Below are 23297 nucleotides of genomic sequence, written 5' to 3'. Positions count from 1 at the left end.
TGATTAGCCTCTTTTTGTTTCAGCATTTCTTGCAAGGCAGGATGATTAACTTCTCTGCTTTTGTTTATCTGAGAAAGCCTTTATTTCTTCTTCATATCTGAAGGATTACTAGATAAAAATATTTCTGGCTGGCAATTTTTGTATTTATCACTTTGAATAGGTCATTCCACTATCTCCTGGCCTGTAGAGTTTCTGCTGAGAAATCCAGCTAGTCCTATGGGTTTTTGGCTTTTTGTTTCATTTACTTTTTTGTAGGTTACTTTTTTTTTTTTTCTGGCTGTCTTTCTGGTCCCCTCTCCTTTTTTTTAAGATTTTATGTATTATACAGCGAGAGTATGCATGAGCAGGGGGAGGGGCGGGGGAGAGGGAGAAGCAGACTCCCCTCTGAGCAGGGAGCCCAACACAGGGCCTGATCCCACAACTCTGGATCATGACCTGAGGGACCTGAGCCAAAGGCAGACACTTAACTGACTGAGACACCAGACACCCCTTTAAGATTCTTTATGATTAATTTTTGATCTTAGAGAAGATCTTCTCACATGGAGATAATAGGGTATCCCATTAGTTTCATGGACTTGTTTGTTCAAATCCTTCCTCAGGTTTGGGAGTTCTCAGCTGTGATTTCTTTAAATAAACTGTCTGCTCCCTTCTCCTTCTCTTCTGGAACCCCAGTTCTTCAAGTATTTGCCTTTCTGATGGAATCTCATAGCTCTTGTTGGTATTCTTCACTCTTTTAAAATCTCAGTTCCTGCTTCTCTTCTAACTATATTATTTCTGTATTCCTGTTCTCCAAGTCACTTTTTTCTTCCATGTGGTCTGGTCTGCTAAGGATGCTCTCTGTTGCATTCTTCATCTCATTCATTGAATTCTTCCCCTACAGAATTTGGCTCTTTTTTATAATTTTAGTCTCTTATAAAGAACTCCTGTTTATTAATTTATTCCTGATTTCATGGAATTATCTTGGGTTTTCTTGTAACTTGGTGAATTTTTTCATAAAAAACAATTTTGAGTTCTTTATCAGTTAGATTGCAGTATTTCATGCCTTTGAGTTTGGTTGCTAGAGAATTATTATTTTCTTTTTGTGATGCCATTTTTCCCTGATTTTTTTTTTAAGGTTTTATCCATTTATTTGACAGAGATCACAAGCAGGCAGAGAGGCAGGCAGAGAGAGAGGGGGAAGCAGGCCCCCTGCCGAGCAATGAGCCCAATGCGGGGCTCGATCCCAGGACCCTGGGATCATGACCTGAGCCAAAGGCAGAGGCTTTAACCCACTGAGCCACCCAGGCGCCCCCTTCCTTGATTTTTTTTTTTTTTTAATTTGACGGATCATGAGTAGGCAGAGAGGCAGGCAGAGAGAGAGAGGAGGAGGAGGCAGGCTCCCTGCTGTGAGCAGAGAGCCTGATGTGGGGCTCGATCCCAGGACCCTGAGATCATGACCTGAGCTAAAGGCAGAGGCTTTAACCACTGAGCCACCCAGGTGCCCCTCCTTGATTTTTTAATACTGTTTATAGCTATGGACTTCTGCTTTCACATTTGAAATAGCAGATCCTCCTTAGTTTTTATGAGTTCTTTGGTTTTTACAGTTCACCAGGCTGGCTATTGGAAACCTTTCTTCCGTATTCCAGAAGGTGGTATGATAGCTCAAATTTGTAACCCTGCCCACCAACTGTGGCCTATTTTCTGAGCATGCTCCCTACCTACCAGATCTTGCTTTCTTGATGTAGTTGGGAGGACACACAAGGAGCTGGCAGCAGAGTTGGAGAGGTGTGGGTTAGCACTTGCACTTTGAGGGTACCCTTGGGCCTGAGGGAAGATCCTCGAGTGGGGTTCTACCAGAGTCCTGTGGGTGGACTTCCTATTGAAGTGCTGAAGCAGACAGCAGGGACCACGTTCCTTTAATGCTCTTTGATATTCTAGTATGCTTCCTTCCCTTTCTCGTTCCTTCCCCAAGTCACGGGGATCCTTCCTCAGAAATCTGGGTACTGCCTAGAGGTAGAGTTTTCTGTAGGCACAACCCACATAACTGAGCTAGCTGGGCAGTCACTCATTGCTTTTGCTTTCTACCGCTTCTTTGGGAAGGTTGTGACTGCCACTGCCAAACAACTTAGCTGTGCAGTGTCACCCTGGGGAGGGGAGCAGCTCTGGCAAGTTCTTCCCTCTGTGTCTAAACTCATCTCTGGCCTGTTCCAGTGGTATGCTAGAATCTCCCCTCAGGCAGACTAGACTTCTACATTTTCTCTCTTGCCTTTGGGTATCTGCCAATGTTTATGGCTCTCTGGGTTTCTTTTCCAGTTGTGGTGAGTGGGAGTGAGGTAGGTTCACCAACTCCTGGATCTACATCCCTAACTGAGGTCTTATTTTTGGATGCACAGGTGGGCAAGAATCCTCCTAGATCTGTTGGCATAAGGTGCTGAGGCACTTTTATTCAGTTATGGAGGTCTAATAAGTTGTTTAAAATGGGGAGGAAAAAAGGAATGACTTATGCTGCTGTGATGCTTGATAGTACCTTAAAGTTCCCAAAATTCCTCAAATTCTTACTCACTGTTGAATTTTAGTTTTTTTCCTTTATAGGTAGTGCCTCTTAAGTCTTCCCTATCTTGAAGTCATAAACATATCCTTCTGATTATCTATAGCTATTCCTAAAGCTATATTATCTATAGTTTTATTATCTATAGCTATTCCTAATATCTATAGCTATTTAATCTTTCTTAAATTTATATGTAATTTATAAGGTATGTTTGTACAGTGCTCAGAATGGTAAACACAGCCATAGGAGTCAGAGCTCCATACTGCTCACTTTTCCTGGACTTCCCAGTGGGTGTTTAGCTTAGAGGCTTCAAGTTATTGCTCATGAACAGCTTGAGAGAATTAAGCTTGTTGGGATTGAATCTGGTTTCCCTTATTAGTTGACTACTCTGGCATGTTATTTAACCTTAGCCTTGGATTCCTCACCTGTAAAATGGGGATATTAGTCCCTTCTAGAGCTTACTTTGCACCTGGGAGGTGGAGGCAGTTCGTCCTTTATTATATCAAAACAGAACACTCGTTTCATCCCCAGAACCTGTCTCCTGTCCACCTAATTGGCCAAGCCAAAACACTCCCAGGGATTTCTAAACTAAACCTCCTGGTGTTGATATTTTCTGAGTCAATTAAGTAGGTTGAACCATATGAAACTGCTGATAACTTGGCTCTTTGGGACCCATCAAACCTATCAGTGATCTAACAAAGTGCAGTTAAAACTTTCTTTCTCACTGGGTGCCAAACAAGCCGCCTCAGATGCCTGCCAACCTCCTGAATGGACTCTGCTTTTCTTCTTCTTCTCTACGTGTTCTCCATGTAGTATCCAGTGGCACATGCTTGAAAACTTTCAAATCAGGAATGTTCATAATATGACTATTGGTATATAGGAAGAAAATATTAGAACTTCAATGTATTTTTTAACATACACCTTAATTTGTTGTTGATTTGTGTGTATGCTTATTTTATAATAATGTATTAAGAATATACTGTATTATTAATACATTATTATTGCTAGTCAATCTAAAAAGTTTAGACCACAGCAGTTAGGTCTAGATTTTAATGAAATACCCAGTTATTTTGTTAAGCCTCTAATTAAAGTCCTTGTGATTATTTCCAAAATAACTTTGGGTTCATCTTTTAGGTTAGTTGAACAACTGTCTCTTCCTCTAGATTGTAAACTCTCAAAAATAGATATTGTCTTTGTCTTTCTTTGTCACACAGATTTAAGTGCCTAGTAAATATCTGAAACTCATATAATAAACTCCTACAAATTGGTAAAGAAAAATATTAAGAATTCCTTACTTAATGGGTAAAGGACAGTAGTTCTTAAGGGGATATGAACTAAGGAAATGTTTGGCCATAATACTAAGTAAATTTAAAACTTTCAATTAAATCTTAAAATTAACTCTTGACAATTATATTCTAACAGGCAATCTATCTCGAAGATCCAAGCCTGTGCCTCCTCGTGATTTAGGCAGTTCGGATAAGGGACAAGTAAATATCTTTATATTTTTATATATTTAAGCATAGATCACTCAGGCTTGAAATTGCTTAGTTATTTAAGTTTCTAAACCATTTATAAAGGAGGATTTTAAAAAAGATTTTATTCATTTATTTGAGAGGTGTGAGGGGGAGGGGCATAAGGAGAGGGAGAGATTGAATCTCAGTGACACACTGACTCTGTGCGTCATGTGGAGCCTGACTTGGAGCTTGATCTCACGATCCGGAGATCATGACCTGAGCTGGAACCAAGAGTCGGATGCTTAACTGACTGACACACGGAGGTGTGCCTATAAAGGATGTTTTTTACTTAACATTGTGAATGTTTTTTATAGAACACCAAATGCTAGTCATTGAATCCTATAATAGTCGAACCTGGCGTATGGAAATAAATATGAGTTTTAGCTGCTTGAAATGTGATTAACATGTCCTTTAGGACAGATGAAAAGAGAACATCTTGTCCTTACAGACTGCCTCACCCAGGGAGCCTCCCGAACCAGTGGACTTCCCAGATTCTGCATGTAAAAAGGACAACAAAAAAGAGGAAAAAGAAGAAATTCAGGGAGAAATCAGTCATCCTGATGGAAAGGTTAAAAATTTTTTAAAAAAATAATGAATACTGTAAGAAATATAGGTTAAAGTAGAGTTGGAACACTTAGATTCTACGTTAATTGGTCTTTAAGACTGTTGAGGACACTTAAGAACTGTAGTTCCTTGGAGTGTGACCTTAGTTTGAGCCTCTGGACTCCTCTAAAAATGCCTGACACACACACATGCATTTAGTTGCCATTTTTAGAGATACAAAAGAAGCAAAAGAAGGAATATGCTTCCTTTGTTTAAACACTGTTCTTCCTCTGAACATAGCTAAAAAGTGTCATCCTTGGTACTTTTTAAAAGTCTCCTTTCAAAGTTTACCCTTCCTGCAGTCTTTCTGTCCACCTCCAGCTACACAGTTTTATTTTTGTGTTTAGGAAATTTTTTTTTTTTTTTTTTTAAGATTTTATTTATTTATTTGACGGAGAGAAATCACAAGCAGGCAGAGAGGCAGGCAGAGAGAGAGGAGGAAGCAGGCTCCCTGCTGAGCAGAAAGCCCGATGTGGGGCTCGAACCCAGGACCTGGGATCATGACCTGAGCCGAAGGCAGCGGCTTAACCCACTGAGCCACCCAGGCGCCCCTGTTTAGGAAATTTTTGTGCAGGATACTGCCTGGCTGGGTGTTCCAGCTAAAAGAAAGACTGAAAAGGGAAGGGCCATAAACAGGTTTGTTAGCAAGGAGGGGATGAAGTAATTTTCCTTCAGGTTTATAGAAAATCTATTTTTCCAAATACCCTAATTTGACCTATTTTAATTGAAATTTTAAGGCCAAAGTTCACTGCTAGTCTCACTACTAGTCTTGAGGAGTAAGGGAAGGACAAAAGAACAGTAGTCGAAGGAAGTAGTTATAGACTTTTCCTGTACAAATCCTGCTTTCATGTAACAGATTGTTGGTGGGAAAAGGTTTTCTTTTTGAAAATTCTGCTGATAAATGGGAAAGGAATGAGAAAATTTGAGAATCATCACTGTGCAGTCTCTGATGAAATAAGGGATCTAAGCAGCTGTCATGAGAAGCACTGAACTCCTAGATGAGAGGTTGTTGGGGCTTCATGGCAGATCTAACTGATGTGACCCCGTTGGTCTTACAGTCATGAGGACAGTCACATACTGAACTTCTGAATATGTAGACATAAGAAGCTCTCAGCAGTTCGCAGAAAGTATTCTTGTTAGAATAATTCAACTAGACTTTATTCATACCTCTAGATGTAACTACTAGTTTTTTCCCAGGAAGTATAGGGCATACAAGAACATGTTGAATGACACCATGATTCGAAAGCAGTCAACCAGCTCCAGAATCTGGGAAATTTTACATGTTCAGTGACCCAGTTCTTTCAATAAGTAATCATCATTATAAAAGGGGCAGGGAGGGGAATGTTAAAGGTTGAGATTTAAGAGACATGTCATCAAGTGTTATGTGTGGACCATATTTTGATCCTGATTCAAATAAACTGTAAAAAGTCTATTTTGTGAATATAGGGGAAACAACATGGAAGTTAAAATATGATGAACGAATAACAGTTTGTAGGGACAGTAATGATTTGGTTATATTAAAACCTATCCTTAAATCAATTGAAGTGTTTTACATGTGATATCTGTAGTTTGCTTTTAAAAAAAAAAACAAAACTCAGCAGAAAAGAAATTGAAGGTGATAGAATCAAATAGAAAGATACTCCATGCTCATGGATTGGAAAAATGAATATTGTTACAATGTCCACTACCCAAAACTATCTACAGATTCAGTGCAATCCCTATCAAAATGGCAACAGCATTTTTCACAAAACTAGAATAATACTAAAATACGCATGAAATAAAAAAAACCCTGAATACCAAAAGCAATAAGAAGAAAGAATCCCAGACTTCTAGTTGTATTACAAAGCTGTAGTAATGGAACAGTATGGTACTGATACAAAAATAGACATACAGATCAATGGGACAGAATAGAGAGACCTGTTTTTTTGTTTTTTGTTTTAAAGAGGACAGGTTTTTGTTGTTTTATTTTAAAGATTTTATCTATTTATTTGACACAGAGAGAGCAAGCGAGCACAAGCAGGGGAGCAGTAGAGGGAAAGTGGGCTTTCTACCAAGCAGAGAGCCCGATATAGGGCTTGATCCCAGCCCAGCACCTGGGACCATGATCCGAGCCAAAGGTAGACACCTAACCAACTGAGCCATCCAAGTGTCCCTAAACCCATGCTCTTATGGTCAGTTAATCTATGGCAAAGGAAGCAAGAAATACAATGGGAAAAAGACAGTCTCTTTAATAAATGGTGTTAGGAAAACTGGACAGTTACATGCAAAAGATGAAACTGGATCACTTTCTTATACTATACACAAAAACAAACTCAAAAGGCATTAAAAACCTAAATGTGAGACCTGAAACTATAAAAATACTACAAGAGAGCACAGGCAGTAACCTCTTTGACATTAGCTATAGCAACGTTTTTCAAGATAGGTGTCCTAAGACAAGAGAAACAAAAGTAAAACTATTGGGACTACACCCAAATAAAAAGCTTTTGCACATAGCAAAGGAAACCATCAATAAAAAAGGCAACTCTGAACGGGAGAAGATATTTGCAAATGACATATATAAGGGATCAGTATCCAAAATATATGAAGAACTACACAACTCAACCCCCCAAAAATAATCCAATTAAGAAATGGGCAGAGGATCTGAACAGACATTTTTCCAAAGAAGATATACAGATGACCAACAGACACATGAAAATTTCAACATCCCTAATCAGGAAAATGCAAATCAAAGCCACAATAAGCTACCGTGTCACACCTGTCAGAATGGCTAATAGTCGAAAAGACAAATAACAAGTGTTAGAATGGGGGAGAAAAGGAACCCTTGTATACTGTTGATGGGAATGCAAACTGGTGCAGCCACTGTGGAAGACAGTACAGAGGTTCCTCAGAAAGTTAAAATAGAAAAAAAAAAGTAAAATAAAAATACCATGATTCAATTATTCTACTACTATTTGCCAAAGGAAGCAAAAACAATAATTCAGAAAGATATATGTGCCCTTATGTTTATTGCAACATTATTTACAATAGTCAAGGTATGGAAGCAACCTAAGTGTACATTGATAGACAAATGGATAAGGAAGATAAGGTGTATATATACACACAGACACACACATAAAGTGGAATATTACATAGCCATAAGAAAAGATGAGATCTTGCTGTTTGCTACAACACGATGTACCTAGATGGTATTATGCTAAGGGAAATAAGTCCGACTAAGTTACCATATGATTTCACTCACATGTGGAATCTAAAAAAATCAAATGAGTAAACCAAAGCAGAATCAGACCTATACATACAGAGAACAAACTTATGGTTACCAGTGGGAGGAGGTTGGGGGTATGGACAAAATGGGTCAAAGTGAGTGGGAGATATAGGTTTCTAGTTATGGAATGAGTAAGTCATGGGGATGAAAGGAACAGCATAGGGAATGTGGTCGATGATACCATAATAGCATTATCTGGTGACAGATGGGAAAGCTACACTTGCGGTGAGCACAGCACAACAGAGATTTGTAAAATCACTATGTTGTACACCTGAAACTAATGTGTATCAACTATACTTAAAAAAAGAAAACTCAGCAAAAAATGAGTTTTGGGAGAATAGGTAACAGAAGAATGGTGAATTGTTGATACTCAGAGACAATGTTTTTGAGATGATGTTTTTGCCTTTTATTATGAAAGATTTCAAAGGCAGTTTGGAAGAGAATTAGGGATATTTTTGTCATGTGTCCGGGGGAAATCTATTGATAATCTTGTTGTTTTTTTTTTTTTTTGTAGGTAGAAAAGGTTTACAAGAATGGGTGCCATGTTATATTGTTTCCAAATGGAACTCGAAAAGAAGTGGGTGCAGATGGAAAGACTGTCACTGTCACTTTCTTTAATGGTGATGTGAAACAGGTCATGCCAGATGAGAGAGTGGTAAGTTTCCCTAGGAATGTTTTTCTCCATGGCTTAAACATCTCTAGAGAAAACACATACTGACTTTGTGTCTTTACAGATCTATTACTATGCATCTGCCCAGACCACTCACACTACTTATCCAGAAGGACTAGAAATCTTACATTTCTCAAGTGGACAAATAGGTAAAAACTTGCTCTGCCCTCTTCTAGTTAACTCTTTCCTTTCTTTAAAATTAAATACTTATAGTAAATAAGTATTAATTACTTATAAGTAAATATTTACAGTAAATACTTTTTAAAACAGAAAAACATTTCCCAGATGGGAGAAAAGAAATCACATTTCCTGACCAGACTATCAAAAACCTATTTCCTGATGGACAAGAAGAAAGCATTTTTCCAGATGGTACAATTGTAAGAGTACAAAGGTATGATTTCTGTTAAATTTGCTTCTAGATTTGCCAAATTTCAACTTCTATTTCCAAGTGAATTTTTAAAATCTTAAAACATCTATGTCATTCAGAATTTCAGTAAGTTTAGCAGTGAGTACAGATACACACTTTGAGAGCATACTCATAGCATATTCTTTTCTGTTCAGCATTTTGGAGTTTAGAACTAGAGACATATAGGTTCTAATATATAGTCTATAACCCAGAAACTTAAAGGAAATCCGTATAGCACTTCACAAAAGGGGAATGGCAAGTATTTGTACAGAAATGAATTTGGTGGTGTGCCTGGGTGGCTCATGTGGTTAAGTATCTGCCTTTGGCTCAGGTCATGATCCCAGGGTCCTGGGACAGAGCCCCACATGGAGCTCCATGCTCGGGGGGGAGTCTCCTTCTTCCTTTCCCTCTGCCCCTCACCTCTGCTCATGCTCTCTCGAATAAATAAAATCTTTAAAAAAGAAATTAATTTGATGAAATATGAAAACAGTAAATATTTAAGACACAGAGAAAGAAAGCTACCCTATCAGTTTTTAAGAATAATCGAACAATGATGGTAGTATTTGAATTAGACTGTATCTCTTCTGTCTTATATTTTGATTTTCTGGATATCCCTGTCCCTGCCTGATTAGTATTTTAGTCCTCTGGCCTCCCTGACTCAATTCTTTAAAATAGCAACTTCTTTATCCTTCTGACTGTTACATTTCTTGAAATTAGAGACTTCCTAAGTCCACAATACAGAGCTTTTTGTAGTCACCATTTTAATTAAAACCATAGTGAAGGTCTGTCAAATACACTGTCCTACTTAAGTTTGTACCCTCCTCTCCTAGAGTGTGCATGCATTTAACTACTTGAGTTCAGTAATTGAAAGTTAGCAAAAAAAAAAAAAAAAAAGTAAATGGTAAAAACAAAGTAATTCAATAATAATTCAACAATTATAATTAATAATTAAAAATATAATTAATAATAATTCAATAATAAAATAATTCAAATAATGTAGGAACTTTGATATTCATGGTAGTGTTTTTCCTTTAACATGGTTTGAAACTTTCTTTGGTGCTCAACTAAATAAATACCAATCTCTCCTAAAACTTGAGGAAAATCTTATGTGTAAATTATACTTTGAGCAATTTCAGAAACGTTTCCATCTTTTTTTTAACTCTTATGTTTGAAATTTTTTATAATAAAAAGCAGAGAAAATAATATGAAAAACTCCATGTACCCATCCGTCCATCTTCAAAAAATATTAACTTGTGGCCAGTCTTTTTTCATCTACATTCAAGCAAATCCCAGATATCAGATCATTCAGGATTATTTTGGCATTTTTTATTTATAGTGGTTCTTCAACTTCACTGTGCATTAAAACCACCTGGAAGAATTGTTCAATTGCAGATTGCTGGGCCCCACCCCAATAATTTGCATTACTAATAATGTCTCAGGTGATGCTGTCTGTCATCCCTGGTCCTGGGGCTGCACTTGATAAAAGAGTGGCTCTCAAAATGGCTTTTTGGTCTAACACTTATATGTGGCATAAAGCCATTACATCCACATAAAATTTGAGAAATAACCAAAATAGAAAAAAACTACTGAGTTGAGAAATGTTGATTCACAATCTGTAGCCTAGCTTTGTGTTTCTAACGGCACATAAAGATTTAGATTCAGTTTGAATGTCCTGCACACACATCAAGCAGTCCACTTGGGATTAACAGCTACTTTGTTGCACTGCTTCAGAATAGGTCTTAAGTCTGATTTATGGCCCTTTCCAGGGATATAAATACTCTTCTCCAACCTGATAAAGAGCAAGCACTCAGACTGCTTATAACTTAGTGAAAAGGATAAAGGTCAAAACTGAAAACCATTTATTTATAAGATTTTATTTATTTATTTGACAGAGAGAGACACAATGAGAAAGGGAACATAAGCAGGGAGAATGGAAAGGGAGAAGTAGGCTTCCTGTCGAGCAGGGGGCCCGACATGGGGTTTGATCCCAGGACCCTAGGATCATGACCTGAGCCAAAGCCAGACCTTTAATGACTGAGCCACCCAAAGCTCAGTCATTAAAAATTTTAAAAATTAAAATTTTTAAAAAGATTTTATTTATTTGAGAGAGTGAGAACACACAAGCAGGGGAAGTGGCAGACAGAGGGAGAAGCAGTCTCCCCACTGAGCAAGGAGCCTGACAGGGGGCTCAGTCCCAGGACCCTGGGATCATGACCTGAGCCCGAAGGCAGCCACCTAACTGACTGAGCCATCCAGGCACCCCTGAAAGCCATATTTTTTTTTTTTAAGATTTTATTTATTTATTTGACAGAAATCACAAGTAGGCAGAGAGGCAGGCAGAGAGAGAGGAGGAAGCAGGCTCCCTGCTGAGCTGAAAGCCCGATGTGGGGCTCGAACCCAGGACCTGGGATCATGACCTGAGCCGAAGGCAGCGGCTTAACCCACTGAGCCACCCAGGCGCCCCTGAAAGCCATATTTTAATGTCCAATTTTTCTTAGAGGCAGGATATATATAAAATTAAAAAACCTAAGCATTTTGTAGTGAAAACATAAATTCATTAAAAACTTTTCATGGGCACATTTAAGTGGTAATCTGGTCAATGGAACTATCAGCTTGAAGCAGAAAGAGGGTAGAAAGAATTTTTAAAGAAGGTACTGTGCAGGGAGAGGACCAGTGGAGATTCTAGGAGAGGAGAGAACTGCCAGAATCAAAAAGCCACTTTTAGAGCATTTTCCTATTGTATATTTAATACTTTAATTAAATTTTATTTTAAATTTACAGAGATGGCAACAAAATCATAGAGTTTAATAATGGCCAAAGAGAACTACACACTGCCCAGTTCAAGAGACGGGAATATCCAGATGGCACTGTTAAAACTGTATATACAAATGGTCATCAAGAAACAAAATATACATCTGGTCGAATAAGGGTTAAAGACAAGGATGGTAATGTTCTAATGGATACAAAATTGTAATGATCCTGTGCCTGACTAATCATGAAATAACATTAACTGATTTTCTTGTTAAAAAATGTACATTTCTTGTGGTTACTGTGGTTTAATTTATATATGGTGTGTGTGTGTGTGTGTGTATATAAATGGAAAAGACTGGATTATAAAACACTATAGCTTTTTACATTCTTTGAAATGTACAAGAACAGCTTTCATTTTTAATTCACTTGTCTTTCTACAGTTAAATGCATGACTAAGGAAAGCATTATTTGTTATAAAATGAATGGGCAAAAATAATGAGGCATTTCTTTTGAAGATGGTTATAAAAACCAAGAAGTACAAGAAATAAAACAGCACAGATATTCCATGAGCACATCAGCCATAAAACAAGGACTTGCAGAAAAAGTTTACTTGAGGAGTAAGAGAATGTCTCCAGTCAGAATATACTGTGTTCAATTAGTACTAAAATTAAAGCATTTTATCTACTGAAGAGGTTCTTTAGTTGTAATAGAATGGGAAATTAAAACACTGAATCAATACAGACAGATCAAACACCAAAAGAGGTAGAAGAATTCATTCTGTGAGTACAGATAAGCACAGGAGAAAACATTTACTGTGGTGGTATGTAATGGTTAAAATGGGGAGACTTGAGAATGGAGGGAGTGGGAAAAATCACTAGAGCTCGTGTTAAAGATCAACCACAGTTACCTTGATGTTAAAACCTATAAAACTATATAGGTTGACAGAAGCAACATGTCCTTGAAGGAAGAACAGGTTATCTACATATCAATTTACATAATAATTACAGGTTGTATAGTCCCTTAAAGTGCAATACACAGTAATATTGGCAATGACTCCCACTTTTTAAAATAGCTAAATGTATCAATTCTAGGTGATTTTAGAAATGAGTATGAAAAAAGTTACAAGCTTATCAAATAAGGAGTTATATATATTATTTCAGGATAAAAAAGGATTTTTAAATGAGACACATTGCAAACTTAAAAGGTTGACAAATGAATGAAAAGTGTGTCCAAAGATACCACAAAAAAGAAAAGATGACCCATAGACTAGAAGATATATATATTTGACAAAGGATTAATATCCAGAATATATAAAGAATTCCTACAAATAAACAAGATAATTACAAACAACTCAATAGAAAAATGGACAAAGGATATGAACAAGTAAACAAGTAACTATTAAACCAGTGAATACATACTGAAATAATGAGATACTTTTTTTATATTAGAATCAATACTGGTAAATAACAGTGTGGCCACACCACACATTGCCAAGGAACTCAGACTACTGATGGTAATAAATTGAGTAAATCCACTTTTTGGAAAGCAATTACTGCATGACCCAGTAAGTTTCACTAGTAAGTATATATACTAGAAAATCCATAATGTGTACACAGGGGCCCTACAGAAGAATATCTGTAATTGAGAAAAAAACTGGTAACAACCTAAATATCAGGGGCGCCTGGGTAGCTCAGTGGGTTAAAGCCTCTGCCTTCGGCTCAGGTCATGATCCCGGGGTCCTGGGATCGAGCCCCGCATTGGGCTCTCTGCTCAGCAGGGAGCCTGCTTCCTCCTCTGTCTCTGCCTGCCTCTCTGCCTACTTGTGATCTCTGTCAAATAAATAAATAAAATCTTTAAAAAAAAAACAACCTAAATATCAGCAGAATTATGTGCAGAGATGGATAGGAGAGTGAAAGTGAATAAAAAAAAAAAGTTCTGCATACCAACATGGATAAACAGCACAAATAGTGAGAAAATTAAAGGTGCAATAGCACACTCATTAAAAATATATATAGCAGCAGTATACTTTGCTTTATGGATGCATTCATATGCAGTAAAATAAGAATGTAAGGATAATAAACACCAAAGTCACAACAGTGTTCACCTCTGCAGGGAAGAGAATAATTGGGGAAGGGCACTACAGGAGTCTTCAAATGTACTGAGAGGTCTGCTGTCTGAAACAATATACATTCATCATAAAATGAACTACATTTTTTTCATGTGCCTAAAATATGAAATTATTATAAAGTAAATCCAGAAAATATTTGAAACCAAGTATTTATTAACTCTTTCAAACAACTACTGACAGTTTAACATGTAAGGAAAAAAAAAAAGGCCAGCACTATTGCAGAACAAGTCAAGAAAAATAAGCCTGAAATGGCTTATGCATAACAGAAAACTTTCTTCTAGGCTGCTGTATAGATGCTCTGCACTGTATACCTGAAAAAAACAAAATGCATGTTACTTTAAAACATTTGCTTAAGTAAATGTTCAGGCTAGTTACTGAATCACGTGTTACATTTCTGTGGATGAATAAATAGCTGATTACCCAAGTATTTTAATAGCTTTGTTACTAGGTCATGGATTGTTCAATGGTGTTCTGTGCATACCATATACTAATGTGCTTAAATTACTTAAAGTATCCACTTCCTTCTGCTCTTCTGCCCATCCCCAGCAACTATCTGTTACTATGATAGTCATTTCAAGCATTCTTACAGATGGAGATCCTCTTTGATTCTGGTATTCGATAGGTGTAAAGGGCCTATGAAGAAGTTTAGAAGAGAGATTCTTGTTGAGCTTTGTTGTCATTCTTCGAGAAATCAAGGAAAGTCTGAAGGTGCTTTTATGGGTAATTTAGCATTAATCTCCACTGTATTAGTCACATGCAGGAACAAGAATCCATGATACTTACATCATTCATCTTGGTCCGCCAGCCCCATTTCCACTAATGACATATGAACTGGATATTGTTCATCTTCATATAATGTCACTATTTGTTCTGGTGCCTGAGCCTAAAATTAAAAGATAGTTGTCAAAAAAATACAGTAAGGTCTTTGCTGGTTTTCCCCTCCTACATCTGGCCTATATAACATAGGAAGGAAAACGCACTCTCCAAATTTATTAATAATTTATATTTTAAAAAGGTCTTTGTGATGATTTCCTATTAAATCCATTCTTTCCATTCTTATACTTTATTTAAAATGTAACTCCAGGGTGCCAGTGTGGCTCAGTTGGTTAAGCAACTGCTTTTGGCTTGGGTCATGATCCTGGACTCCCAGGATCGTGTCCCACATCAGGCTTCCTGCTCTGTGGGGAGTCTGCTTCTCCCTCTGACACTCCCAGCTCTCATGCTCTCTTTCAAATAAATAAAATCTTTAAAAAAAAAAAAAAAGTAACTCCAACACAAAGTTTTCCTAGATTAAGCCGATGGGCTTTAACACTACCATCCCTGTTAAGCTTCAATTATATTCTATCTAGAAGGCCTTATGCTTTTATGCATAAACTAGCCAAATTATGAGTTATTCATAGAGATGAATAAATACATGTCTGTAAGAATACTTACTAGCCCTGTCTGTATTTTTACTGGCTCCTTGAGAGAAACTGTGTATAGCTATTTACACTACTCTGACACACAAAAGCATGATACGTACGGAGATTTTCAAAAAGCACTTTCTAGTGAAAGCACTGTTACATTAAGAGTTCACTCTTGTCAGAGCCAGTACATCAGGAAATCTGCAAATCCTGGGTCCCAAAATCAGGGTAGGTTGGGCTGAAAACAACAGTGTTGAGGATTAAGGTGAATTAGAGTATATTTCCATTCAAAGGAGTTGTTATATGACTTCAGCTGACTGGCATTTTGGAAAAGAGACCTAGGATTCCTAGAATTTATAATATTTAAACAGAAATACAGACTTTTAAATTTTTTTTAATTTTTTTTTTAAAAGATTTTATTTGAGAGAAAGAGCATGAGCGGGGAGGGTCAGAGGGAGAAGTGGGCTTCCCACCAAGCAGGGAGCCCGGTGTGGGACTTGATCCTAGTATGCTGTGATCATGACCTGAGCTGAAGGCAGATGCTTAACGACTGAGCCACCCAGGTGCCCCCAAAATAGAAACTTTTTTGGGGGTAAGTTTTTCCAATTTTAAAACAAGTTCAGGCCAGATTCTGCCTATGGACTTCCCCTTTGTGACATGCTAAAGCTCTAAAGAAAGCATATTTATATTAAACACAATATGAACATTTGAACATTTATTTTTTAAATAAATGTATGTATGTGATATAGGGGTGTGTGTATTGATTGTGTGGTATGTTTGGTGTGTGTGTTGTATGTGTAGTGTGTACATGGGTATGTGTGTACAGTATGTATTGTTTTTTTTTTTTTTATGATTTATCAATTAGGGATAGAGAGTACGTGTGCCTGAGCAGTGGGAAGGGGAGAAGGAGAAAGAATCTCAAGTAGATTCCCTGCTGAGTGCAGAGCCCTACACAGGGCCTGTGTCAAAATCACAAGTTGGGCACTTAACCAATTGAGCCACCCAGGCCCTCTGTGTATGTATATTCTATATGTGTTATGCATTTTGTCTTTTTCTGTGTGTTATGGGTGGTGTTGAGTAATATATGTGTGATGTGTGTTTTGTTTTGGTATTGTAGGTTTGTGAGGTATATGTGTAGTGTTGGTATGTGTGTGGTGTATTTGTGGTGTTTGGAATTTCTGTAGTGTGTGGTATATTTTGGTGTGTGGTTTTGTGTAGTGTTATGTGTGGTTTGTGTTATGTGTAGTTTGTGTGTGCTGTATGGAGTGTATGATGTTGTGTGCTGTATGTATGTAGTGCCTGTGGTGTATGAACAGTGTGACTGTGGTTTTGACTGGTGCAGGGTGTATCTGTGGTGTATGTGTTGTGTGTGTTTAGTGTGTGTGCATTATGTGTATGTGTGAGATGTGGGTACATGGTATGTCAAACATGTATGCATATCTGTAAAACATATGTATGTAAAGCATAAGTGTTGTATTTGGTTTATGAGTGGTGTGCATGTTTAAGTGTTGTCTGATGTATTTGATATATGTGTAGTATGTGTGGTGAATAAATAGTGTATTGATTTCATGTGTGCACAGTATGTGTTTGGTGTGTTTATGTTCCATGTGTTTTGTGTATTATTTGTGTGCTATCTAACTTAGTGTATAGTGTATGCTGGTGTCTGTTGTGAGTGGTGTGTGTGTTCCAGTGTTGTGTGTTTATGTGGTGGTGGTTATGTGTGGTGGTGTGTGAATGAAATTTCTACACTGTGCATTGTCTATTTTATGTGTGTGCGTGTGGTGTTTTTGTGGTGTATGTGTGATATGTGTGTACTCTATGTTTAGTTAGTGTGTGTTGTGTATTTGGAATATGTATGATATGTGTTGTGTGTGTGCTATATGTGCACTGAGTGTGTTTTTTATGTGGTGTATGGTGTGTCTGAGGTATATGTATGGTGTGTGTAAAATGTGTGCAGTATATGTGTGTGCATGGTGTGTGTGTACTGTGTGTCAGGTTATGTGTGGCATGTGGTATCTGTGATTATGGTATGTTATATGTGGGGTGTGTAAGTACTGAGTGATGTGATATATGTGATGAATAGGTGTTGTGTGTGCAGTTTGTAGTAGAGATGTGATGTAGGTGTGTGTATGAGGTTTGAATATTTTTTGAGTGATGTGTGTATGTTATGTTTGGTGTGTGTTGAATGGTGAGTATATGGTGTTTGGGTGTTGTGGTTGCAATTTATTTTGTATGTTCTATGTGTGTAGTGTGTGTTATATGTTTCTCTATTATGTGCATGGTGTGAGTGCTGTATGTGTGGTGTTTTTCAGTGGCGTGTATTTTTGAGCTGTTCATGTGGTGTTGGTTATATGTGGTGTCAGCAGTGAATATGTGGTATATGAATGGTACTTTTGTGGTTTTGTGGTGTTTGTATGGTGTCTGTGCTATATGTAGTGTTTGTATGTCTTGTATGTTTTGTTTAATTCTTGTTTTGTGTGTTCAGAGTGTGTAGTGTATTATGTGTGGTATATGTGTGCTCTGAGTGTAGTTTTATGATGTGTGTGGTGTGTTTGTGGTATGTGTAATGTGTGGGAAAGGTTTTCAGTATGTGTGTGTTATGTGTTTTTTTGTGTGGCATACCGTATATGTTGTATGTGTGGTCTGGGTGTATGGGTGTATGGGTGCCTGTGTGCCATATATTTTGTGTGTTATATTCTGTAAGTGTACTGTGCCTTGTATATTTCTTTGTGTGTGGTATGTGTGGAACATGAGTGTTGTATGTGTTTATTTGAATCTTTTGATGCAGGTTCTATTGCATTAAACAATTGAAAATTACTACAGTTCAGTCCTTTCCATGGCTTTGACCAGAATTCCCATTCTGGGAATGAAGTTTAATGTCACTTCGAGACCCACTCATTCACTTATCATTTGACTGTCTACTAAGGAGGAGCTCAAATACCATATTCTATCCTGATCTGTACAGAGGGAAGTAGTCCTTCTTGTACCTATATTTTATAGAATGTATTTCATATTTACAAATGGTTTACAAATGTTTCATTTCTCTCACTGATTTATGAGTTCTTGATTATAGGATACTCATCTTGATCATTTTAATCTTATTCATTACATCAGTTATATTTTATGTCATTGTAGGGCTAATAAAAATTTGCTAAATATAAACTGAAGCATAATTTTAACAAGCCTTAAAATTAATCTTGTAATATTTACAGATTTATATGTTTTAAAGCATTTTTTTTTTTTTTTTTTTGCATCTAGAGTTGCATAGATAGAAAGCACTTTAGAAAGTGGCTAGGGACCCTAGAAATATCTTCAATAAGACTTTGGATAATTAAGATAGATAGTTACCATGGAAGAAGCATAAAGTTGTTTTCCTTGAAGACAGTCTATCATAGCCCACAGTGCTTCCATGCTCCATTTGGGACAATATGGTATTCTTGTCTTTCCTGGATCTCTTAAGGGAGGTTTAAACCCTGCCAAGAGAACCTTTATGGCGCGGGCTGGATACTGCATAAGGTGAAGAGGAATTTGACGCAGTCTGTCACAAAAGAAATTCTTAAAATGTTCAGGATGTCACAATTAAAATTCTCTAATAGCTACAACTGCAATGGGAAAAATTTATGACATTGGATTTGGCAATGAATTAGCTGTGATCTCAAAAGCATAAACAGCAAAAGAAAAAAAAATCTGACTACAGCAAAATTAAAAACTCTGCAAAGGACATAATCAACAGTGAAAAAGCAACCTACAGGATGAGAGAAAATATACACTAAAAAGTAGACATTTCTCCAAGGAAGATATATAAATGGTCAACAACCACATGGCATGGTGCTCAATATCCTTAATCACCAGGGAAATGCAAATCAAAGCCACAGTGAGATACAACCTCACATCCATTAAAGTGGCTATTTTAAAGTGCCTGGGTGGATCAGTTGGTTAAGTAACTGCCTTTGTCTCACGTCATGATCCTGAAGTCCCAGGATCAAGTCTTGCATCAGGCTCCCTGCACAGCAAAGAAGTCTGCTTCTCCCTCTGGCCCCCCTGCCTGCTTCTCACGCTTTCTCTGTTTCTCAAATAAAATTTTTTTAAAAGGTGGCTACTATCAAAGCACCAGAAAATACGAAGTGTTTGAGGATGTAGAGAGAGACTGGAATTCTTGGACACTTAGGTACAGCTGCTACGGAAAACAGTTTGCTGGTTTCTCCAAATACTAAAAATAGAATGAGTATGATCCAGCAATTCCAGTTCTCATATACCCCCAAAGAATTGAAAGCAGGGTCTTGAAGAAATATATGTACACTCATGTTCATACCAGCATTATTCACAATAGCTACAAGGTGGAATCAACACAAATACCCAAATATCCATTTATCCATGGATGAATGGAGAAAAAAAAGGTAGGGTACACATATGATGGAATATTATTCAGCCTTAAACAGGAAGGAAATTCTGACACATGCTACAACACGGCAAACCTTAAGGAAACTATGCTAAGTGAAATAAGCCAGTTACAAAAGGACAAATACTATATGATTCCACTTACATGGGATACCTATAATAGTTAAGTTCATAGGGAAAGAAAGTAGAATGGTGGTTGCCTGGTAGGGGGGATGAGGGGGAAATGAATGGGAAATGTTGTTTAAAGAGTACAGTTGCAGTTTTGCAAAATGAAGAGTTCTGGAGGTTGGCTACATAACAATGTAAGTATAGTTAACTAATTTTAACTAATTTGTTAATTAAAATAGTTAAATTAGTTAAATAGTTAATGTTAACTAATTTCAAATGGTTAAGATGGCAAATTTTATGATACATGTATTTTTACCACAATACTACAACAAAAAATGGAAAATAACTCGTGTTTTCCAGAGAAACTGGAATGCTTGTGTATTGCTGGTGGGAATGTAAAATGCTATAGACACTGCAGAAAAGTTTAGCAGTTCTTCAAAAAGTTTAACAAAATTACCATATGCTCCAGCAACTCCACTTCTAGGTATACATACCAAACAACTGAAAGCAGGGACTCAGACAGCTACTTGCACAATTAATGTTCATAGCAGCATTATTCATAATAGCTGGAGGATGGACACAACCCAAGTGTCCATCAACATGTGAATAAATAAATGTAGTATTTAGGAGTATTATTTAGCCATATATATTTATATAGTTATATGTATTTATATATATTATATAATATATATAATGTAATATATATATATATTATATACAGAATTTCTGTTTGGGATTAGGAAAACATCCTGAAAATAGACAGTGGCAATAGCTGCACAATATCCTGAATATACTTAATGACAATTAAATGTATACTTAAAAATGGTTAAAATGGTAAATTCTATATTTTACCATAATAAAAAGACACAGACTTTAAAAAAAATCCTAATAAATAGCTTTAAAATAGTTTTTCTCCTAAAAGAAAAACCAAAACTTTCCCAATAATTACTATTTAAAAAACCTCTAAGAATTCTAGTTCAACTAAGTTGACAAAAATAAAACAACCTGTTTATTGTCAGTTTTTCAGTTGATCCGTAATCAACAAATTGTACCAGGACAGCTAGAGGATTAAATTCTTTAACGGACACAATCTTTGCTCTATACCATAAGCCATCATCATATTCTGCAAGGCAGGGCATTTCTGGAAAGAAAGAAAAAGGAAAAAAAATCACATTACCTTGTATTTTCTTTAAAAAACAAATTTTTAAATACAGAAAAGTATAAAGAAAATGTAATCATCATAAACTCATCATTCAGATTTAAACAAACAATAGTCTGTCATATGTTGGATTCTGCTTTTTTCTGTTTATAATTTATACAACTTGTTTTTCCTAATTCCTAAGAATTAAGCTCTTAAGAAAGGCACTTCTCCCATTCTCATAGTTCCTAGTTCTGCCCATGGCTTCAACTATCCTTCAATTCCTGCACTTGTTAGACCCCCAAAATTTTTCATTTAAGCCATCATCTTCTGCAGAAGACAATAAAATAGTTTCTGTTATTCCTTTCAGTTTTGAATTTAAAAAATTCAATTGCCTTCTTTAAAATTCTTCAGGGGCATTATAACCATCTGCAATATCAAGTGCTTAGTACTGCAATTATAGGGTTCTTCACAATTATTCCCAACCAACTCCTATCACATATTTCCAAGTGTTACCTAACTAGAATTACCTAAACTTCTATTTTAGTTCATGGCAGTTCCCTGTAATTAAAATGTTCCCCTATGCCCTTTTCTGGATAAACATCTCTTTCAAAGATCAGCTCCAACATGATTTTTATAAAAAGCCCTAACTACTCCTAGTCGTAGTTTCTCTGTGACCTGATGGTACTGTGCATACACCTTTGATATGAGCTGTTATTTTCATACTGAACCTGGTTTTCTTGTCCCATTAGTTCTTATGTGCAGAACTGTATTTGTATTGCTAATATAGTACCTGTTACAAGCAATTGCCCAATAGAAAATGTGCTAATAAATGAATGCCAGGCTTGAGTAAAACTGTGGAAAAATTGGTGTAATATGTATTCCCTTCTCTACAGACATTTTCAGATTTGAGTAGATGGAACACACTTTGAGCTCTTTCTTGCCCTACTTCCATCCCTCTCTTTATATTATCATATTCTTTTCTACATAATCTCCACAGAAGTGTAGCTGTGGGCAAGTAATATTTAAACACTACATGACTCTAATGTACAAAGATTTTTATCAAAGAGTTTTAAATAATTTCTTGTGTTTATTGAAAAGATTATCAATAGAATAGTAAAGAATGTCTTCTAATTGAGCTGTCTGCACATTAAGCAATTGACCGAATCACTGTTAACAGTCTCAGCTTTTACCATTTCCATCCTTAAAAACATGGCTGAAAGTTCATCTCAAAATAGAACTAAAAAAATCAAAAACCAAAAAACCCAGCCAACCTAGTTGTGTTATTTTAACCTACACACCTTTTTAATAGGCACTTGGTTATGAATCAACTTGTACATATGCATACTTAAAAAAAAACTTATTGAAGAATAAAAAAATACCTACAGAAAAAAATAAAATACTCACAGAAAAAATAAAATGCCCACAGAAAATGGAGCTATATGTAACTCCATGAATGATCACATTACACACAGAATGCTTCTGCTACTTCCCTTGAGACAAGAAGACAATGAGGAAGGAACTGCTTCTTCCAGACTATAAATCTGAGTTTATAAAAAGTAAAAATCATGAACTTATTCTTCCACTCATTCAACAAATGTTTATGAGCACTGAACGTGCGCAAGGTACCCTTCTAACTGCTAGTGATACAGCAGTACAAAGAGTCCCTGTTCAGAGTGCTATTTAAAAAAGGAACAGAAGCCATGGAGAAAAATGGCATAGGAGAGGGTGGCAGGCAGTGCTACTTTATATGGGGAGGACAGGGAAGACCTGCAATATGGAGACAGTTAAGCAGAGATCTAAACTGCTTACAGTTTGGGGGAAGAACATTCTAGGCAGAGGGAATAGCCAGTGCTGTTTATCACCAAAACATGAGTCACAACTAATTAAAATCTCATTAAGTAAAATCAGGTAAGACTTTAGGCTGATGTTTTCCTTTGCTTTAGCATATCTTTTGATATGTACAAAATGCTATGAATAAATCTATATATCACATACTGATAAAAATGTATAGACACACAAACACAAAAAGACACACACACACAAAATGTAGACACCACTCTTGCTTTTCAGAAATAGTCAACACCAGTAATAAGATGCATTTTATTCATAGAAGAATCACATATATTTACTAAATATGGGTAGAAATGGATTAGAAGGAAAAAAACATGATTTGACCTATCCTGACAGGACAGGACAATCTGAGCTCCCCTATACTACTTCAAATTATCAGTGTAGATAGTTTGTAATTAAAATTACTGCCATTCAGGTGTGAATGACAACTCTAACAATTTGAGCTAATGGCAAAACCTCAAGCTTAGAAAAATCATCTTTATGCAATTTTACAATGCAGCCTGAGTTTTAGAAAATGGAAGTGACCCAAGGCAGT

The 23297-nt window shown here is 36.6% G+C and overlaps 2 protein-coding genes across 5 annotated transcripts in view; one reads left to right on the top strand and one right to left on the bottom strand.

Annotated features, from left to right (window-relative positions):
- Positions 1-12957, top strand: part of CENPJ (centromere protein J) — a 63586-nt gene extending 50629 nt beyond the window's left edge. For all 4 annotated transcript variants that reach the window (XM_047722829.1, XM_047722832.1, XM_047722831.1 and 1 more), the window contains 6 exons: positions 3950-4014; positions 4490-4609; positions 8421-8561; positions 8641-8725; positions 8847-8967; positions 11764-12957. In XM_047722829.1, coding sequence (XP_047578785.1) covers positions 3950-4014; positions 4490-4609; positions 8421-8561; positions 8641-8725; positions 8847-8967; positions 11764-11956 — 725 coding nt within the window. In that variant the 3' untranslated portion in view covers positions 11957-12957. The remainder of the gene's footprint in view (positions 1-3949; positions 4015-4489; positions 4610-8420; positions 8562-8640; positions 8726-8846; positions 8968-11763) is intronic.
- Positions 12958-13970: 1013 nt separating this feature from the next.
- RNF17 (ring finger protein 17) overlaps positions 13971-23297 on the bottom strand; it is a 154793-nt gene continuing 145466 nt past the window's right edge. The window contains exons 33-36 of the mRNA XM_047722828.1: positions 20776-20911; positions 18613-18802; positions 14645-14744; positions 13971-14172 (exon numbers count right to left, since the gene is read on the bottom strand). Coding sequence (XP_047578784.1) covers positions 14646-14744; positions 18613-18802; positions 20776-20911 — 425 coding nt within the window. The 3' untranslated portion in view covers positions 13971-14172; position 14645. The remainder of the gene's footprint in view (positions 14173-14644; positions 14745-18612; positions 18803-20775; positions 20912-23297) is intronic.

The sequence above is a fragment of the Lutra lutra genome, chromosome 3 (genome assembly GCF_902655055.1).
Source record: "Lutra lutra chromosome 3, mLutLut1.2, whole genome shotgun sequence".
NCBI classification, from domain to species: Eukaryota; Metazoa; Chordata; class Mammalia; order Carnivora; family Mustelidae; genus Lutra; species Lutra lutra.
The sequence above is the reverse complement of the archived record's forward strand: the minus strand, read 5'-3'. Positions and strand labels throughout refer to the sequence as shown.